Raw genomic sequence first — 19,864 nt, forward strand, 5'->3', positions numbered from 1 at the left:
TGTCCTGGCCAATATTTATCCCTCAACCAGGATCACCAAAATAGATTAACTAGTTATTTTCCTCCTTGTTGTTTGTGGGACCTTGCTGTGAGCCAATTAGTCGTCTCATTTGCCTACATTTCAAAAGTAATTCATTGACTGTAAAACATTTTGGGATATCATGAGAATGTGAAAGATGCTTTATAAATGCAGGTCTTATTTTGCTTTTCCTTTTCATTGTTCATTTCATGAAAGCCATAAAAGGGAGTGTAGTATATCTGCATAATAAAGCTTTTCAGTTTTAAACTTAGAAAATAGCTGATAGCAGAATAAGGCAAAAAATAAACCATTTCTGCCCAGTCTACAAATCAATAGTGTGAGCACATCGGAAGCTGAATGGTTAACATTAAATGCACTGAAATTGACATACAGTAAAAAGCATTAGAAGAAAAATCAATACAGGCTCAGAGCTGAGGATTAACTGAAGCTACATTTATTTATATGTATACCACAGAACATATACAGTTCCCTTCATAAATTGTTTACAAGGACACTCTGGGAACAAATTTCACCTTGCACGCAAAATGGGCGTGAAGTAGGTGGGGTATTTGTGGCGCGAGTCTGATGACGCAGGGAAGTGGCACGAACCATTTGAGGTTTCTGCCTTGTCATAATATGAAGGGCAAGCTGTTAGCCCTATTCGCACTCGTTATTGGCAATCCGGCGGAACTTCCATTATTTAAACATAGCTTGCATCTCCTAAAAGGGAGGTGCACTTTGCCTATACTGTCTTTTTTATTGCTGGAATTGGCTGATTTCTGCAAGATGAGTGCTGCAAGGACTCCCAGATTTTCAGATGGTGCTGTGGAGCTACTTGTGGAATAGGTGATCCAGGAGGAAAGAGGTCCTCTTCCCAGCTGATGGTAGAAGAGTACCCCAGCAAATAGCCCGGCAACAGTGGCTGAGGTGAGGGAGTAAGTGAACGTCCAAAGCATTGCTCCGAGGACATGGCAGCAGTGCCGCACGAAATTCAATGATTTGACCAGAGTTGCTAGGGTAAGATTCATTCACAGCTCTCTTGCTCTCATCTCAGCCTTACACAACTCTACTCTAGTCCCAGCACTAACAAGCTTTCCTCCCCATCCCTCTCACGGCAGCACACTTCCCTTCACCTTCTCCTGCTTCCACTTGCACACTGTGCACCTGCTACTGCCCTCACAATTTCTGCCCTCTCTTCCCGATACCTGCTGCTTCCTTTTCTCACCATGCAAACTATGCTATCACACACATCTTCACAACCCCTCAATGGGCCTCACATCAACACACTCCCACTCTTCTTACAGGACAAGCTAGTGCATGACAAAAATGACCTGACTCAAACCAGAAGAGGGCCATCACCTACCCAAGTCATCACACCAATGAGGACGTCGCCATAGATGTTGTGGGCACAGAGAGAGCAAGAAGCATGGCAGATGCGAGGCTGGAGGAAATGTCCTGAAGGGTGTTTGGCCAGTCTTCCCCTCCTTTTCTCTTGTTACACACTCTGCATGACAAACTGGTGACAAACACAAGTGGGCAGGAACAAGGACAAGGGGAGAAACGACTCAGGACAGAGATCTCCACAGGGCAAGCTTGCATCCTAGCCCCACTGCAGGGAGCGTAGATGAGGACTTCCAGGGCCCAGGAAATAGTTTCACTGTATCTACCCTATTGAATCATTTGAAACACCTCGATTAAATCACCCCTCAACCATCTAAACATAAGGGATAATGTGTTGTCACAGCTAAGCCTGATCCTGTCCTTACCCAACATCCCACCCTTGCACATCTCCGCAAGAGCTCACTGGACAATAATAAGAATCTGATTTCCCCCCCTTTGCCTAGAGATACAGAGGCCAATATAATGCCCATGAATACACTGGCTGACATCAGCAAACTTAACTTAGACCAGGGACCAAACCTGGTTATGTGCCTCAGTCACCAATGTATTTACTCATTGACCATTTCAGGGAACTCCTACAGCAGTTTGCACAACAATTTTATTCACGTGACAGCCAGAACTATCATTTCGGAATCAGGACCCCAAACGTGTTATCCCATTAATCCTTTATCGTAACATTGCTGCAGTTTGTACCTTTATTTATGTGTGTTCTGTTGGATAATGCTATGGCTAAGCATTCCAGTAAAGCATGTAATTTACGAAAAGTAAAAAAGTCTGAAATTATAGTGTAGAGCTCCTTTAAATAACAGCCCTTTAAATAAATAGCGCCTGCCAATGCCGTCTCCCATGGCAATTCCCATGACGTTGATTCTCTCCTGCTTAGGCTGCAGCCTTAGTATTTACCTCAGTCATCTGTTGGCTGCCCTGCACATTTCTTGAACTGGCTCTCTCATCAGGAACACACATATCCAGCTCATGCTTCCTTCTTCCAACAGTGCTCTTTTCATCCTCCAATCTGAAAACTTTGGCAACATGTGCTGATGGAGAATAAACTAAACAGATAACATCTCTCTCTCTTTCAGGCCCCAGATTTAACGTGCCAAACTATCACGATGGTTGCATTGCAGAGAATGTTTGTTTTTGCAGATTCTAAAAATGGTGAGAGATAATTATTAGTTCAGCAGCATATGTTATTAAACACAATTATAGTCTACTCTGCATATAATTAGAATCTAATGGTACATTCATATTACAAGTTTAGTATTGGTACATGGATTTTGTGCTGACACTACACTTATAGTCTAAATGCCCCTTAAGTAATCTATATCATCTCTGACTGCACCTTCTAATAAGTATTTTCAGACTGCAATAATAAATCACAATCTTTTAATAATAGAAAGTTAATAGCTGTAGGTTCTTTTCAGAACAGCTACGGTAAAAGTGAATTACTAATTGAGCATATAGGAAATGCTGGTGCCCCTAGTCTGCAGCAGCTGGATATCTGCTGTCTTACGACAGTTGTCATCACAATAGTTCTCTTAGAAAACAATAAATCAAGCTTTCTAAATGGCTCAGTGTGTTCATCCTGTCAGTAGCTGATCCATACAGATGCAGCAAAGTCTTGTGTTCAGTCACTGGTCTGAGCAGTGATAGCTGATCATAACAGGGGCAGTACAGTCGTGCAATTGGTCTCCATACACCCTGAGGAGGGATGGGGAAATTGGACAGCATTCCTGCTCCTAGTCACAATCCAATGGATCCTACTGGAAAGTGTGTGTGTGTGTATTGACCTTGTGAAGGGTGAAGCATAATTGAATTTGGCTGTGATGACCCCCATCCCGATCCCCTACAGTCAAATAGTTTGCCGACAATCACTGTGAAAGTGCACAGATAAATCACGGCCATGAGGAGCTGTGCAACAGCAAGGAGTCAACACCTTCACAAGAGGAGGTGAGAAAATCAAGACAAAGTAAAATGAAGTTCCGTTACTTGTGGGTTTCCCCACTCCAATCATTGCAACACCCAACTACACTACAGAACATCTGGTGGATAAGCTACAGTATATGTATAACTTTACCCAGTCATTTTTCTGCTGATATTCAAATTTTGTCTAAGAAAAAAAAGCACAGGTCTGTCAATGACGCCACATGGCCACGATGGTTAGCAAAAATGTCCCCAAACATTAGAAGAACTCTTCTTAGATTTTTAAAATTTCTGTAACTTTCTGTTCAACTAATTTTCTCCTCTTTCCCCTCTACTGCTGAATGTGCCCACTCATGGTGTGATATAGCTCCACGGGTAACAGCAATCACACTAACTAATCAAAAATAAAATTGCTGGACTATAACTTGGTGTTGTAAAATTGTTTACAACTAACTAACTGAAGAGTGATACTAAATAGGAATGCTGACTGATTTTTTTTCCCTTTCATAGTTCAGGAACACTGAAGCTACTTACAGCATTCTAAACACCACCCAAGATCACCTCCTAGAGTTTTGCGACATTTAAAAACTCTTTGAATATTGTAAGACCACAGTTTTGTTGTCACTTTGAAGCAAAAAGTAAACTAAATATACATTGCTAAATTCCACAATGTCTTATCCCATTGTATTTAAAGTAAAGCTTGTGAATTTAAAATAAAATTGCTGGACTATAACTTGGTGTTGTAAAATTGTTTACAATTGTCAACCCCAGTCCATCACCGGCATCTCCACATCGTATTTAAAGTAGCCTAGTGTCTTATGATTTTAAAAAGTAACAATTAAAAAGAACATTTTTGTTTTTTATTTTGCAATCACAATAAAATTGGGAATATTCGGCAGGTCACCTAACTCTGACCCGAATATCTGTATCACCACTTTCTCGTCTGAAGAATTTTAAATGTATTTGCATGATGAGTGAGGTAATGCAGATGCAGAAGATAAAATAATATGGACATTTTGGGGCCATAAATCTGCAGCCTTTATTGGCATACTCCCACTTTAACTCCAGTGGGAGTGTGCCAGAAGGACCACAAACTGGGCCTGGACTTAGTTAGACCAGGTCCCAGTCTTACATTGGAGTTTCCTCTGGCCATTGTTTGGGTGGCGCTTCTGACCACCTCAATCAAGACCAATGACACAGGATGCGGTGGGGCCAGGGTAGGGACTCTAAATGCCAGCAGTTCCCACGTTCCTGGGGCCCGGTGTAACGTCGATGCTGATATGCTGGTGAGAGCAGGTGCAGAAGGATGCTGAATGGAGGAAGTTTGCCTTACCTGGGGTGGAGGGAGGTGGTGCAGGACAGGATCACAGTCTGGACCCCCAAATAATTTTTTTTAATGTGGCCCCTGTTGTGAGCAGGGCAAGATGCTTTCTGGGGAAGGAGTAGGGGGAGGGGGAAGGATGGGAAACCTTCTAACCCCCAGCCGGCCACTCTTACACTGCAATTTGTGGCCTCTCTGGTGGGTGGGAACCCCAGATTTGCCCCTAGTGGCATGGACACCCATTCTTATTCAGATAAAGGGATCTCGCTCTGACCCCACAAATTGTGGCAGGGTCAGTTCCTTCATATCTAAAGGGTATGCCAGAATAGAAATGGTGCATGGAAGACATATGGTGTGATACCAGCCCATTCCTTTTATGTTTTTAATAAAAAGAAACATCCCAAGGTGCTTCACAAATAGGTTGGACCAGGAAGAGATTAGGAAGGGTGACCAAAGGCTGGTCAAACAGATGAGTTTACAAAGAGTTATAAAGGTGGATAGAGAAGCAGAGAAGTTTAGGGAGGAAGTTCTAGAGAGTAGGACTAAGGTAGCTGAAAGCTCAGCTACCAAAGATGAGACTAAGGGAAGGGGGATCTTTAGAAGGCTAGAGTCAGAGAACTGGAGTGTGCATGTGGGGATATAGGGCTGGAGGAGATTCCAGAGATAGGGTGGGCAAGACGTTGGGGGGATTTATAGATGACAAGAATTTTAAATGTAATGTATTGGGGGAGGGGGAACCAGTGTAGATCAGCAAGGACAGAGACTATAGGAAAATGGAATTTAGTGTGGGACAGGATATGTTGTGGCAGGGTTTTAAACACATTGGAGTTTGTGAAGGATGGAAGACCAGCAAAGAGAGGTTTACAATAGCTGAGTATAGAGATGACAAAGGCATGTATCAAAGTTTCAACAATGGAGGGCTGAGGTAGGGGCAGAAGAGCACAATGTTGTGGAGGTGGAAGTGAACAGTCTTGGTGATGGAAAGGAAGTGGGGTTTAAAGCTCAGCTCAGGGTCAAACAGGACACCATGACTGGGAATGGTCTGGTTCAGCCTGAGAGAATGGTCCGGTAGGGAAGTGGAGTTTGTGGCGGAGGCCGAAGACAATGACTTAAGTTTTACAGTTTTTGAGCTGGAGGAAGCTGCAACTCCACAGGACTTGACGTAGTGAATCATCCAGTAATTAAAATATTACCCTGGAAAGGGTCATGTGCTATGACAAAAATCATTTTACATCTTTTATCTTGACTTTACCTTATAACTCCTTTCCTGGACTGTTGCTGCCTTTGCTTATGCATGCACACCAAAAGAACGAATGAATGAAGAAGTTGTGCGTACACATTAATGGGAAAGTCATTCTTCTTTGCAGACTTTGCTGGTAGTGGTGTGGTAATGGTGTGATGAGGTAAAACCCCTAAGTATGGGGCAATGTCTTCTCTGTTATTGCTCTACTGGAAAACAACAACAACACCAACTTTTATATAGCACCTTTAATATAGTAAAAAGTCCCAAATGAACAAGAATGCGATTGCGTCACAACAGACCTATATGCATTTACTGATCCTAAAAATAGCTTTTACTTTGTAAGCTGTTTCCATTCTAGATATCCTTGAGTCTGGTGGCCCACATGAGGCAGAGCTGCAACTATTCCTTGGCAATGCTCATGGTCAATTTGTTGCAGTGGTTGCCCAACCACATTTCACTGTAGAACAGGTGATAAATCAAGGGATAGAAACAGATGCTTTCCACACAGTTGTGAGTGAGCTTCATTTAACATTTGTTGTGGAGGTTTGGCACTGAGCCTTGAACAAATGCCAGTATATTTAAACTCTGAATGGAAGCCTCTCTTGCATTTATTTGGAAATTTGCACTGTTCCCTTGCTGGATGATTACAAGCTCACCATTGTTCTTTTACTATAATCAATCTGCTCTCTCTATCTTTACTGTAATCATTAGCAATTACCATCAAAAAGGCCTTTGGCAATCTCCACATGATGCTATAATAGGAATCAGAATATAGTAATCCGGGTCCTTATGCTGCTGTCATATTGATCCGACCAAATTATGATACACCAATGATGTTGCTGCGCTGACCTGGTGAATGTTGGTAATGCACATAAATAATTCACTTGGAAAACAATCTATAAAAAATTACAAAAATCTACAGTTTATTTGTTTTTGTTTCTGCACATTTGATGACAATACTACACAGCCAAAGGCAATTGTAACAAGGACAGATGTCTCAAAAATTTGACCTTCATGGTTGCTTAGAGTACAGAAAGACTGTGCTTTGCTGCCAGTGATTATTCTCCAAATGACAGCTGGTGACAGAATAGACAGAAACAACTAGGCTCTATATTGAGACTAAGGGCTCGATATTAAAGCGGAAATGGGATCGGATCGGGCGGCGGGGCCAGTGGGTGATAGCAGGCGACAAACATGCAATGTCGTAGGAATCCTTGATTTCAACAGGGATGTCTCATTATCATTTTACTTCTCCACTGAGCATGAGCGGTGTGATGCGGACACACATATCGCGATTTCACCTCGACTATTTAAAGGCCAAGTTCACACTTGCAATGGTGGAGGAGGTTTGGAGTTTTGTGCATTGTGTTGAGAGAAGTTGTGTAATAGAAGGAAGGAGGGCAAAGGCTGCGTCCAGGTTCAATGAGGTGTCCCTGGATGTACTGCTGGGTGCAGTAAGGGTGAGGAAGGAGGTCTTGCTTCCCAGCAATGGGAAAAAGAAACCTGCAGCCACCGCAAAGAAGGCATGGCTGGAGGTGGCGCAGGAGTGTCATCATGCAAACATGGATCCAGTGCAGGAAGCACTGTCAATGACCTAACCAGGTCAGGAAAGGTGAGCAAAGTTGCAGATTCACCTACATCCTGTAGTGCACCCCCTCTCACTCTGTCTTATCAAGCATACTCAGCAGAACCCATCATTCCATTTCAGTGCACTTCCTCACCTCCCCTTCCTCCGTCCACCACAGCCACTCACCCCAATTCTCATGTAATCTGATACCACCTCAGTCAGCTCCCCTGATTCTCAGCATGCATCCTCAAATGGCACTGTCAACACATCCTCAAATGCATTCCAGTGCCACTCGTGATGTATCTGCCTGATTGTCACTCTCACTGAATGCACTGCATCCATCGGATGCACACATGCCTTACAGACACTCATAGGTCTGTCCTGCCACCCTTGCAGGAGAAGAGAGCCCAAAATACAAGGGATAGGGTGAGGACTAGAGGTGGACCCCCACAGATCATGGAGCTTACCACAACGGAAGAGAAGGCTTTGGAGAAAAGCGACATCTCTGCCTCCCTCAGCATCGGAGATGGCGAGGCTGTAGTGCACTGCTGCAGGGTAACAGAATTAATCTCTCAGACCCAAATCTCCTACAAGACAAAGTTATCTTGACTTGACTTCAGCACTTAATGAAATATGATCACCTTAATCACGTGCATTTCAACATTTGTACAATCCCATGATTAAATCATATCCGTCCCTTCTCTCTTCCAGGGCCATCACATGAAGAACAGGAGCCCCTGCCCAGAGATGATGAGAATTCCTCAGAGGAGCTCTTTCCTGCTGAGGGTGCGCCATCTCAGGACACCTGTGTATCAGGCACCAGTACAGATACGAGCACTTCAGTGGGTCCTGTTAGAGAGTTAGGTGGGACGTCACCGTTTCCCAGAGGGAAAAGAGAAAGCAGCTGTGAGCACTGAGCCTTTATTCAGATTGGGCCTCCTGACCTTTAACCATCCCAATAAAGTGACACTCAATCTCGCCTCTGTTTCACTGCCGAGTTTCCCAACCTTTAGCAAACTAGTGCAGCCGTTAATTCTAAATTGGGCTCCCAATCGCATTATAGGAGCCCAATTTAAATATGTTACTGACCGACCCGCCTCTCCATTGTGGGATACTTGGACACCCCGATATCCGCCACAGTAAAAAAGGCAACAGGGTGCGTGCACAGCGGGTTAGGGTCACATTTTGCGTATTTGATGGTTTACCCTGATCCTCTCCTCCCCACTGTGGCGGGGGGGGGGGGGCGTTAATATCGAGCCTTATGCATCATAGACAGGATATAGACGCATATCTGCATGCTGCTCCATTACAATATATTCCTGTGGAAAAACATTCTGAACCATACTACCATGCGACTCACCTACTACTTTCTTACATCTAAACCCCATAGGGAATCAGCCAAGCTGGATGCAGCACCAAGTCCTACTATCGCTCTGATTTGCCATGCAACCTTCTCTGCTATATCCATGTTTGAACTGACAGATAGCCAGGTGAAGTACTTCTGGCTCCTTGAGGCTGCTTCCCTATTGGAAACTGACCACAGAAAAATCCAGATGCAAAAAATGGCCAACTCTTTGTCTTATTGGCTTTTAAAATCCCATAACTAGGCATGTTGCTATTCCAGCCTGGGATGGACATCTTGCTAGAGACGCTTCACTGGGATCAGGTGATCATGCACATGTTTTCCTGATTCCATATCATCACTTCTGGTGCCAAGCAATTAATCCAGGTAGCCTTACCTTTCCAGTTTGGAGTTGGAAGGGGACTTCTTGAATCCACAGGAAACTCCTCCAAGTCTCCTTTTTTAATTCCTTTGTTTGGGACCATAAAATGGGTGTATTACCTCCTCATGGGAAGGGGTTTCTGGGATGCCAGCCAATTCATAATGGCAGTAAAACTTTTTGAATCCCGCTTGACTGTGGTTATCTTGAGGGGGTAATTTTCTTTTCATTGAGGTCCTGTCATGCAGTTGGATATATCCCAGGTTAGGTCAGCTGTATCCCAGATTAAACCCCAGGAGTTGGTCAAGCATGATCGCATGATGGGGTGATGACGAGCTATCATTGTGGAAGGAATTAGCAAGTTGATCCAGTAGCTGCCCCATGTGGGCTTACACCTGGAGGCTCATAATAAACAAGTCCCATATTTTCCATTGACTAGTGCATGCTTCAACAACTTATTCAGCCAATGGTGGTTACAAAAGAAAATCACTCATGGGCAAGTAATTTCAATGCCAAGTACTCCCCAGTAAACCCTGTTAGAATATATCATTAAATAAAGCTCTTCTCTTAAAGGAAATATTGATATTGGTGCAAGTTAAAATAAAACATCTGAGTTCCTGCTAGCTATTATGAAGAGATGGACATTCCTTTCTATTTTTTGATGCTAATCTTTGTGCACAACTATCAAAGGTTGAGTACAGACTGGGAGACTGTCCTTACTGGTACTGAGCTGCTAATGCATGTTTCAATCTAGGGACCGGCATCCATGAGCAGGGTGTAAAGTTTCACAAACTCAGAATGTTTCAAAGTGCTTTACAGCCAGTGAAGTACTTAAAGTATAGTCACTGTTGTAATGTAGGAAACATGGCAGCCAATTTGCACACAAGGCCCCACAACAGTGATGAAATAAATGATCATATCATCTGGTTTAGGTGTTGCTTGTGCGTCATAATATTTCGTGAATACATTTGATTATTAACTTTAGCCTGAAGGATAAAGTCTTGCCAGTTTTTTGCCTTTTAAGAAGAGATAGGAGTGCATGGTAAGCAGTCCATGCCATTTCTAGTGCAGAATATCTTAGAACCAGGGTAATTGTTAATTCTGTGGCACACTTCTCCCATTCGTTACATTTACAAATGTGTAAGTTTTGAATCATACGGGAAGAAAGACAGCTTATAGAAACTGCATCTTGCTGTGAACATGTACAAAGGTTAGGAGAAAGCCTAAATTATAATGATCCTTAATTTAGAAAGCAACCAATAGATAGTTTCCCATGATCCTTAACTGGCACAGGAAGGATCCAAATGACTTGGTGTGACTGGAGCATCAGCTATGGCATTTTCCATATCAAAGTCCAAATAACTAACATGTTGTTCTCGTGAATACGTTTCCTGATACTGAGGCCATGAAAGATCAGAAAGAATTATTTGTATCCAAGGTGTGATTGTTGCAGCAACTAAAAACATTTTTGGGTGAATCCTGGGCAATCATCTGCATCATTGATGCACAAGAACATAAGAAAATATGGAATGGGGAAAGTCTGTTTGGTGATGTTATTGGAGGAACCTGCATAACAACTTCTAGTGCCAAGCTTATTGAGAAATCTCTGAGTTGGCATTAGTCCTAGGGGAAAAAACCTAATACACAAAACTCTGAAACAGTGGGGTCGATTATCAATTGCCACCTGCCTGATTCATGCCTGAAAAACAGGTGGCCAGCAGTTGAAAATCAGGGGAGGCACCTCGGCAGCCTCTTGGATGCCCAAGACCTACCTGATGCAATTTTCAGATGGGCCTGTAAATGGGTGCACAGCATGCCTGAAACAGGCTGGAAGCTGGTTACATATGCAAATTGGTGTCCTACGCCAGTTGTAGGACCTCGTTTGCAATTTTCAGGTACAAATGGACGGAGTGTGCACTGCACATGCTTCGCCCATTTATACCAAGCCGTGAACAGCCTAACCTGCGGTCCTTAAAGGGACCTACGGATGCTGCTCCAAAATCGGCGTGGAATATTCTTTGGGGGGAATTTTCCTGGGACCTGGAAGGGCAGGAATACTCCTCCTGGCCCCATAGAAATACTACGACTGCTGCTGGCCACTGGGTAGGCCCCACCCCCACCTTTTTAGCATCACGGAGCCTCCAGTTTTTCAGCCCGCCAGTGTGCTAAGCTGCCCACTAGCCTTCATTGAGCACGCAGCAGCTCACACCAATTATGCTGGTGAGGCCTCAACCTGAAAATGGTTCAGGCCTCCTGATGCTGGCTTCAGGATTATTTCCTATTTTACCAGCAGAAAATGTTCTGGTGGAAATTATGTCCCTGTAACTAAATCAACAACAACTTGCATTTATACAGCACTTTTAATGTAGTAAAACGTCCCAAGGCATTTCACAGGAGCGTAATCAGACGAAAAAAATTGGCACCGTGCCAAAGGATACATTAGGACCGGTGACCAAAAGATTGGTCAAAGACGTAGGCTTCAATGAGTGACTTAAAGGAGGAGAGGTGAGGAGTATCAGGAAGATTGTATCATATTGTTTGACTAGCATTTGTACCACATACTTTGAATAGCATATCAAGTTTTATTTCACTGTATTATACAGTATAGCATTTACTGCTCCCTTATACCATCACTGTAGACACTACATCAATGGAAATACATTACAAAAAACGTTACTATTTGCCAGTGGAAATTGTTGCCTGTATCTTTCCTTTGCTTACTGAAGCCAGGTGTCAGCAATGGCTCAGCAGTATCACTGTTGCCTCTGGGTCAGAAGGTTGTGGGTTCAAGCCCCACTTCAAAGACTTGAACACATGATCTAGGCTGACACTCTGATGCAGTACTGAGGGAGTGCTGTGTTGTTGGAGATGGTGTCTTTCGGATGCGACGTTAAACCGAGGGCCCCACCTGCCCTCTCAGGTGGCACTATTTGAAGAAGAGTAGGGGAGTTCTCTCAATATCCTAGCCAACATTTATCCTTCAGTCAACACCTAAAACAGATGATCTGGTCATTATCTCATTGCTGTTTGTTGGAACTTGCTGTGTGCAAATTGGCTGCCGTGTTTCCTACATTGCAACAGTGACTACACTTCAAAAGTACTTCATTGGCTGTAAAGCGCTTTGGGACGATCTGTGGTCATGAGAGGCGCTATAGAAATCAGAAGTCAGGTGTCAGTCTTGTCTCAATGGTATCACTCTCACCTCAAGTCTCAGGAGAACTCACAACCTTTAAATTTATAATTAATTTTACTGGGAGTTCAAGGTCAGTGAGCAGAGCTCCATGCATGCATTTAAGTTTACAGATTCTCCATGCATGCATTTAAGTTTACAGATGCTCTACTTAATTAAAAACTGATGTAATTAGGCAACAGAAGGGTACATTTTCACTATAACTACGACATTGCTACACTAGGGTATATCCTGAACTGACATCAGAGCCAAATGCCATGGGAAGGAGATAATCTCACTGCAATTCGCTTCACTGTCAGTTCAGGTCTTGACACAACTTTAGCTAAACTTGTAGTGTGAATTCACCGTAACGCAGCCCTATGAAAACGTGTCGCAGTGGTAGAGAGTGATCATCCACTGTGATCAGTCACCAAATGGTTGTGAAGTGCTGATTCCCATTTCCACTGCAAGTACTGCTCAGGTCCTGCAGTCCAATGAATGGTATTTACTTTATCCGCTTCCAGAAGTTAGAGAAACTGGGGCACTTTTTTGTTAGAGCAAAGGTCTGATGTAAGTGTTCAAGGCGGAGAGATTTGGACAAGGTATTGAAAACTTTTTTAAAAATATAAAACAATGTTTTACGTAAAAACTAGGAATTCCGATGTTGTTGGTAGCGAGGAGTTTCTTCATAATCTTTTAATGCATGTTGGCGCGTTGTGTTTGGCTCACAGGCCATTCTGGAGCATTGGAAAGCCAGTGTTGTTCAGACTGACAGCGATGGGAAAGACGAGCTGTGATGAGCGTACGCTCCAGGCTCTCACTGACACAACAATGACACAGCGTCTCAGAAATCCCATTGTGACGCATGATGTAACGTCAATAACACAGCTGCGGCTCTAATGAATGGCCGCTTGGACTCGCGGGCGCCGCTTACAGCCCCGCCTCCTCTTCGCGCCGATTGGGTTGATTACCCCCCCCCCCGCTCCCACCACTCAGAATGTGTTAGTAAACGGTTGCTTAGCACCGAAGCCCCGCCTCCCTCTCGGCGCCAGCCACTCTGCGTTGAAGCTTAAAACGAGGTCGCTTTGATTGGTGGAGGATCGTGCCAATCACAAGAGCACGGCACGTTAGTTTTTTTTTTGTCAATCAATCAACGTCGGCGGCGCGGTTGGGACAAACCTGGTGTCGTTGGCCGCCGGTCACTGCAGCGGAGAGACGGCTCGGTTGTGCGTGTAGGGTTCCCTTCCCCCAATCCCTTCAAAAAAAAACCCCCACACATAACCCATCAACGAAGCGATGTGGTTGCTTCCTGGCTTGGCGCTGACGGGCGGCCGGGCTGCGGCTGTGAGGTGGAGCTCACTCCTCCTGCTGCTGCCTCTTCTTCCTCCTCCTCCTCCTCCTCCTCGGCGTTAGGAATGGAGTGCGGGATCCCCCCGACCTTCCAGCTCCTGTTCCGCGCGTGCGAGGAAGGAAACTTCGAGAACGCCCGGCGGTTGCTGGAGCCGGCGGCGCGAGACGGCGGCAGCGGCGGCGGCGGCCGCGAGCCCTCGGAGGAGGGGCACGAGGCGGAGGAGGACCCGGATTCGAGGGCCCGGCAGGTGCCCGTCGACTGCACGGACGACGACGGCAACTCGGCGCTGCAGTTCGCGGCCGGCAACGGCCACGAGCACCTGGTGCGTTTCCTGCTGATGAAGGGGGCCTCGGTGGACAGCCGCAACCGCTACGGCTGGACGCCGCTCATGCAGGCGGCCCGCTTCGGCCAGCTGAGCGTGGCCCGGGTGCTGCTGGAGAACGGCGCCGACGCCAACGCGGTCAACAAGCTGGGCGCCAGCGTGCTAACGGCGGCGGCGCGCGGCGGCCACGTCGGCCTGGCGCGCGCCCTGCTGGAGAGCGGCGCCGGCGTGGACGTCGCCGTCGTCGCCGCCGCCGCCGCTCTCGAGCCGGGGAGGATGGCGGAGGAGGAGAGGCCGCTGCCGTCGTCGTCGTCGTCGTCCTCCTCCTCCTCAGGCGGCCGCACCGACCTGACGGCGCTGATGGTGGCGGCCCAGCACGGCCGGGAGGCGGTGGTGAGGGTGTTGCTGGAATGGGGGGCCGGAGCCGGGCAGGCGGGCCGGACCAGCGGCTGGAGCGCTCTGATGCTGGCGGCGCTCAACGGCGAGCTCGCCGTGGCCCAGCAGCTGATCGAGAGAGGGGCGGACCCCAATCAGACCAACGCGGGAGGCATGACCGCTTTCGAGATCGCCTGCAAGCAGAAGGAGATGAGGGGCTACCTGGACTCGAAGACCACCAATAGGCCAAAATCAGGTAGCAATGAGGAGGGGCGGGATGGTTGGGGGGGGGGGGGAAGCGTGCAACTGTGTGCAGTGGTTGCAGACACTGTGGGGTAAATGTCTTCTCCTTGGTCTGATTGGGGCTGCTCCCTTCTCTTTGACGGTGTCCACCCTGGCTCAGCACTCTCGCCTCGGAGTCAGAAGGCTGTGGGTTCAAGTCCCACTCCAGAGACTTGAGCTCATAATCTAGGCTGAAACTTCAGTACAGTACTTGAGGGAGTGCAGCACTGTCGCAGGTGCCATCTTTTGGATGAACCGTTAAAGGGAGGCCCTTTCTGCGCACACTCGGGTGGATGTAAAAGATCCTGTGGCGCTATTTTGAACAAGAGCAGGGGTGTCATCGTTCTTTCCCCCCCCCCCCCCCCACCTTTCCTGGTCAATATTTATTCCTCAACCAACATCTCTCAAAACATGATCTGGTCATTGCTTTGTGGGACCTTGCTGTGTACAAATTGGCAGCTGCGTTTCCTACGTTACAGCAGTGATTACACTTCAAAGGTAGTTAATTGGCTGTAAAGTGCTTTGGGATGTCCTGAGGTGTGAAAAGTGCTGTATAAGTGCTTTCTAATTATTTGTGGGGAATCCAGAACAAGGGGGCACAATCTTAAAATTGGAGCTGGGATATTCGGGGTGATGTCAGGAACTACTTGTTCCACACACAGGCTAGTAGAAATCTGGAATACACTTCCCTCAAAAGGCTGTGGATGATGGGGGATGTCAGTTGGAGGCTCCAAGACTGAGATTGATAGATTTTTGGTGGATTATGGATATCAAAGGATATGGAGTTGAGGTACAGATCAGCCATGATCTAATTGAATAGCAGAGCAGGCTCGAGGGGCTGAATGGCCTACTCCTGTTCCTATGTTCTTGGGACATGGGTGGCACTGATGTTGCCACATTTATTGTCCATCTCTGGTTGTCTTGGTGCCTTCTCCTTGACTCGCTGCAATCCCTGTGCTAATGCTGCTGACACAAAGATGTTAGGTGGGAAACTCCAGGACCAAAGTGACTCTTGACACCGCAGACAACCCTGCATCTCGCTGCTGATAACACACACTTTTTAGGGTTAGTTTCCCTGCATTAAAACAGTGAATACACTTCAAAATTACTTCTTTGGCTGTGAAGCATTTTGGGCCGGCCTGATGTCATGAAAGGTGCTGTATAAATGTAAATTCTTTCTTTTGCTAGGGGGTGGGTTGGGCTCAGGTTATTAGGATTAACGGGTTAGGATTAGGGTTTCGAGATGTGGGGATTGTAAGCGCTGTACATTGAGCTGACATCTGCGCAGTTAGCTCTATGTTGCCTGCACAAACTACTGTTAACAACGCATCATTCTATGCTATTTACCCAGCAACGATGAAGGAGCAGAGGTACATATCCAAGGCAGGGTAGTATACGACTTGGGGGTGATGGTGTTGCTGTTTTTGTCCTTGGTGGTAAAGGTCAAAGTAACCCAGGTGAATTGCTGCAGTGCATCCTGTAGATTGTACATATTGCAGCAACAGGGTGCCAGTAGTGGAGGAGATGATATTGAGTTCAGTGGTAGGGGCACTGATCAAGCGAACTGCTGTCTGCTGGAATTTTTTTTTTATTCGTTTGTAGGATGTGGGCATTGCTGGCAAGGCCAGCATTTATTGCCCATCCCTAATTGCCCTTGAGAAGGTGGTGGTGAACCGCTGCAGTCCGTGTGGTGAAGGTTCTCCCACAGTGCTGTCAGGTAGGGAGGTCCAGGATTTTGACTCCGCCACGATGAAGGAACGGCGATATATTTCCAAGTCGGGATGGTGTGTGACTTGGAGGGGAACGTGCAGGTGGTGTTGTTCCCATGTGCCTGCTGCCCTTGGATGCCTAGTTTTAAGCTGCTAGATCTGTTCTGAATCTATCCCATTTAGCACGGTGGTCGTGGCACACAACACATTGGATGGTGTCCTCAGCGTGAAGACGGGACTCCGTCTCCACAAGGACTGTGCGGTGGTCACTCCTACCAATACTGTCATGGACAGATGCATTTGCGACAGGTAGATTGGTGAGGACGAGGTCAAGTAGGTTTTTTTCTCGTGTTGGTTCGCTCACCACCTGCCGCAGGCCCAGTCTGGCAGCCACGTCCTTCAGGACTTGGCCAGCTCAGTCAGTAATGGTGCTACTGAACCACTCTTGGTGAAGTCCCCCACCTAGAGTACATTCTGTACCCTCCATGCACTCAAGCTTCTTGGTCACAATACTTCAGATGCTTTATAATGTGTCTGTTACTTTCTGGAGACATCTACTGTCTGAGTTTATTTTTATATACTTATTTGTAACCATACTATGCTCGGGTTTCAATGTTTAGTAAATAGCATTACTAAACATTTTGGCTATAATATAAGGTAATGCACGTATTACTAAAATATGTAAATAGGAGTATAAAATCTTTTGGTGTGCTCTTGAATTTATACTCCTTGCAAATGGAGTATGAAAAGGAACAGTGTAGAGAAATAGTTGTTAACTGATGGTAGATCTTCTCATATTGTCCTTAAACCATCATTCCTTCACTAATGTCTCTATAGACTTCACCTTTTTACTTATGGTACCTTTGTCAGTTAATTAATTTGGTTATTAGTGTTATGTGTACCAACAGTTGAGAATTGATCTCTGGAGATGTCTATTGATATGATGAGGAAAGTAGATGCTACCGCTATATTGATATAAAAATGTATTTGTGGACTAATAATGTGTTTTTGCTTTGTTTTCAGATGAAGAGAAAAGGAGACCAGATATATTTCATGCACTAAAACTGGGTGAGCATTATACCACATTCCATTTTGCATTCATTGGATGACATCAGATGGTACAGTTACAAAACTATTGTTCCAAACCATTGAATCACCCAGTATAATGCATATTTTCATTGATACCTCATCCAACCCACCCATTCAGACAGCAGTTCTGAAGGACTGCCTTCAAAAGTGTAGTAAAAAGAATAGCTGATTATTAACACCCTAACCTGCTAATGTAACAACTTAAATTTCTGTGCTGCTCTTCATGTACAAAGAGTGCCTCCTTGTGATTTAAAGGGTGGTGCCCACAGCAGTAGGGAGGAAAGGAAGAGGTGTTAGGAGGGGGCAATAACACAGTCCAAGAGAAAGGCCTTTGGGAGTTTTTAAAAGGTAGGGATGGAGGTGACGAGACAGAGATGCTGAAGGAGGATGTTCTGGAGGTGGGGACATAGTGGCTGAAGGAGTGCTGGCTTGTAGTGGAGCAGAGAGAATGACGAATATTCTAGTGTTAGATTGGAGGGATTATACTGGGCTATACAGCTGGAGGAGAACACTAAGGTGGAAGGGACAAGCCCAAGAAGTGATCTGAAGGTGGATTGGAGAATCTCGGTCAATTATCTAGGGCACAGAGGACCATTGGAGGTGCGGATGAGAATATTGGTTGCAGTGTTCTGGATGACGTAGTTTATGGACTATGGAAGCTGACAATGAAAGGGCTAGAGAATTCATGCCTTTAGGTGACTTTAAAAATGTGGATTAAGGGAGAAAGACGAGGCGAAGGTGGGTGATATTACAGATGTGGTAGAATGTGGTTTTGCTGATTGGTAAGAAAGAATAAACTTGAATTTACATAGCTCATTTCACATCCTTTGGATGCCCCAAAGCACTTTACAGCTAGTGAAGTACTTTAAAAGTGTAGTCCTTGTTACATTGTAGGTAATTGTGGCAGCCAATTTGCACAGAGCAAGGTCCCACAAACAGCAATAAGATCGTTTTATTGATTGAGGGATAAATGTTGGCCAGGACACTGAATAATGCCATAGGATCTTTTACGTTCGCCTGCGACATGGTCTTAGTTTAATGTCTCATCCAAAAGACTGCACCTCCGACTGTGCAGCGCTCCCTCGGTATTGTATGAAGTGTTAGGCTAGATTATGTGCTCAAGTTTTTAGTGTGGGACTTGAACCCATGATCATAAGAACATAAGAAATAGGAGCAGGAGTGGGCCATACGGCCCCTCGAGCCTGCTCTGCCATTCAATCAGATCATGACTGATCTTCAGCCTCAACTCCACTTTCCTGCCCGGTCCTCATATCCCTTGATTCCCCTAGAGTCCAAAAATTTATCTCTGTTTTGAATATACTCAATGACTCACCATCCACAAAGATTCACAGCCCTGTGAGTGAAGAAATTCCTCCTCGTGTCAGTCTTAAATGACTAACCCCTTATCCTGAGACTATGCCCCCTAGTTCTAGAGCATTTGACGAGTGCTCCCGCTGAGCCAAGGCTCAGGGTGTAGGATATCGAGGTAGGATGTGGGGGAGGAGGATGAGGACGACACTGGTTTCACATCTCTGGCATAGCCTGAGATGGCAGATGGTGAGGTTTATTATAGTTGAGGCCAAATACACAACGGTTCACTTGCTTCTCGTTTTCCCCGGTCGCTGTACAGTTTCTCTTCTGTCTCTCTCTTTCAACCTCTCCAAGTTAATCTCTTCCAAGATACCCATCCCCTTCGATCCTTTTCTCACTCAGCTCCTTACCACTCAACTACCCCGCATGGCTCCTATTTTTGTCAACATTGTTAATAGGTTTCCTAGCTTAGGCACTGTCCCTGTCTTTTAAAACTATCATTATTGCTCTTTTCCTCAAAAGCACAACCTCAAATCGCCCTTCCTCACGAGTGACCTCTGCATCTCCAGCTTCCATTTCCTTTCTAAGGCCCTCCAATGTATATCTACCTCCCACATCACCAAACTTGGTGTTCCTGCTTTCCTCCCTCAGCCTCTGCACCTTGACCTCTTTCCTCTAAGCTCACTGTCCTCCTGTCCTCCCTTAACCTCCCTCCATATAAACTTTCCAACCCATATTCACGGCCATCCCCTCAACCTTGCCATCTCATGTGGCCTCCCTATTCCCATCGTCTCTATCACAGACAAAGCCATCTCTGATCACTTCCTTGTATCCCGTACCACTCTCACCCCCCCCCCCCCCCCCCCTACCAACCCCACTTTCTTCTGTGTCCGCCTCTGGAAGAAAACTCTCCCCTAAGTCACTTACTGCGGCACTCCAAACTGTCTACCTTTGGCCACAATACTTCAGTTATCGATCTGTTCAGCCACACCCTCACCTCCACCTTTTTATGTCCATGTCCCAGTGAAACCCTTCCTCTTTCCCACGCTGATCATTCCCCGG

The 19,864-nt window shown here is 45.8% G+C and overlaps 1 protein-coding gene and 1 long non-coding RNA gene across 2 annotated transcripts in view; one reads left to right on the plus strand and one right to left on the minus strand.

Moving 5' to 3' along the window:
* Positions 1–467: 467 nt before the first annotated feature.
* LOC137335427 (uncharacterized) lies at positions 468–14,192 on the minus strand. The gene is made up of 3 exons (XR_010966410.1): positions 9,213–14,192; positions 5,916–6,112; positions 468–2,568 (listed from the first exon to the last, which is right to left on the minus strand). It is a non-coding gene; the product is annotated as an uncharacterized lncRNA (long non-coding RNA).
* LOC137335415 (ankyrin repeat and SAM domain-containing protein 6-like) overlaps positions 13,499–19,864 on the plus strand; it is a 38,840-nt gene continuing 32,474 nt past the window's right edge. Inside the window, exons 1-2 of the mRNA XM_068000765.1 lie at positions 13,499–14,667; positions 17,426–17,470. Of these exons, the coding sequence (XP_067856866.1) occupies positions 13,779–14,667; positions 17,426–17,470 (934 nt within the window). The 5' untranslated portion in view covers positions 13,499–13,778. The remainder of the gene's footprint in view (positions 14,668–17,425; positions 17,471–19,864) is intronic.

This window comes from Heptranchias perlo, chromosome 2 (genome assembly GCF_035084215.1).
Source record: "Heptranchias perlo isolate sHepPer1 chromosome 2, sHepPer1.hap1, whole genome shotgun sequence".
NCBI lineage: Eukaryota > Metazoa > Chordata > Chondrichthyes > Hexanchiformes > Hexanchidae > Heptranchias > Heptranchias perlo.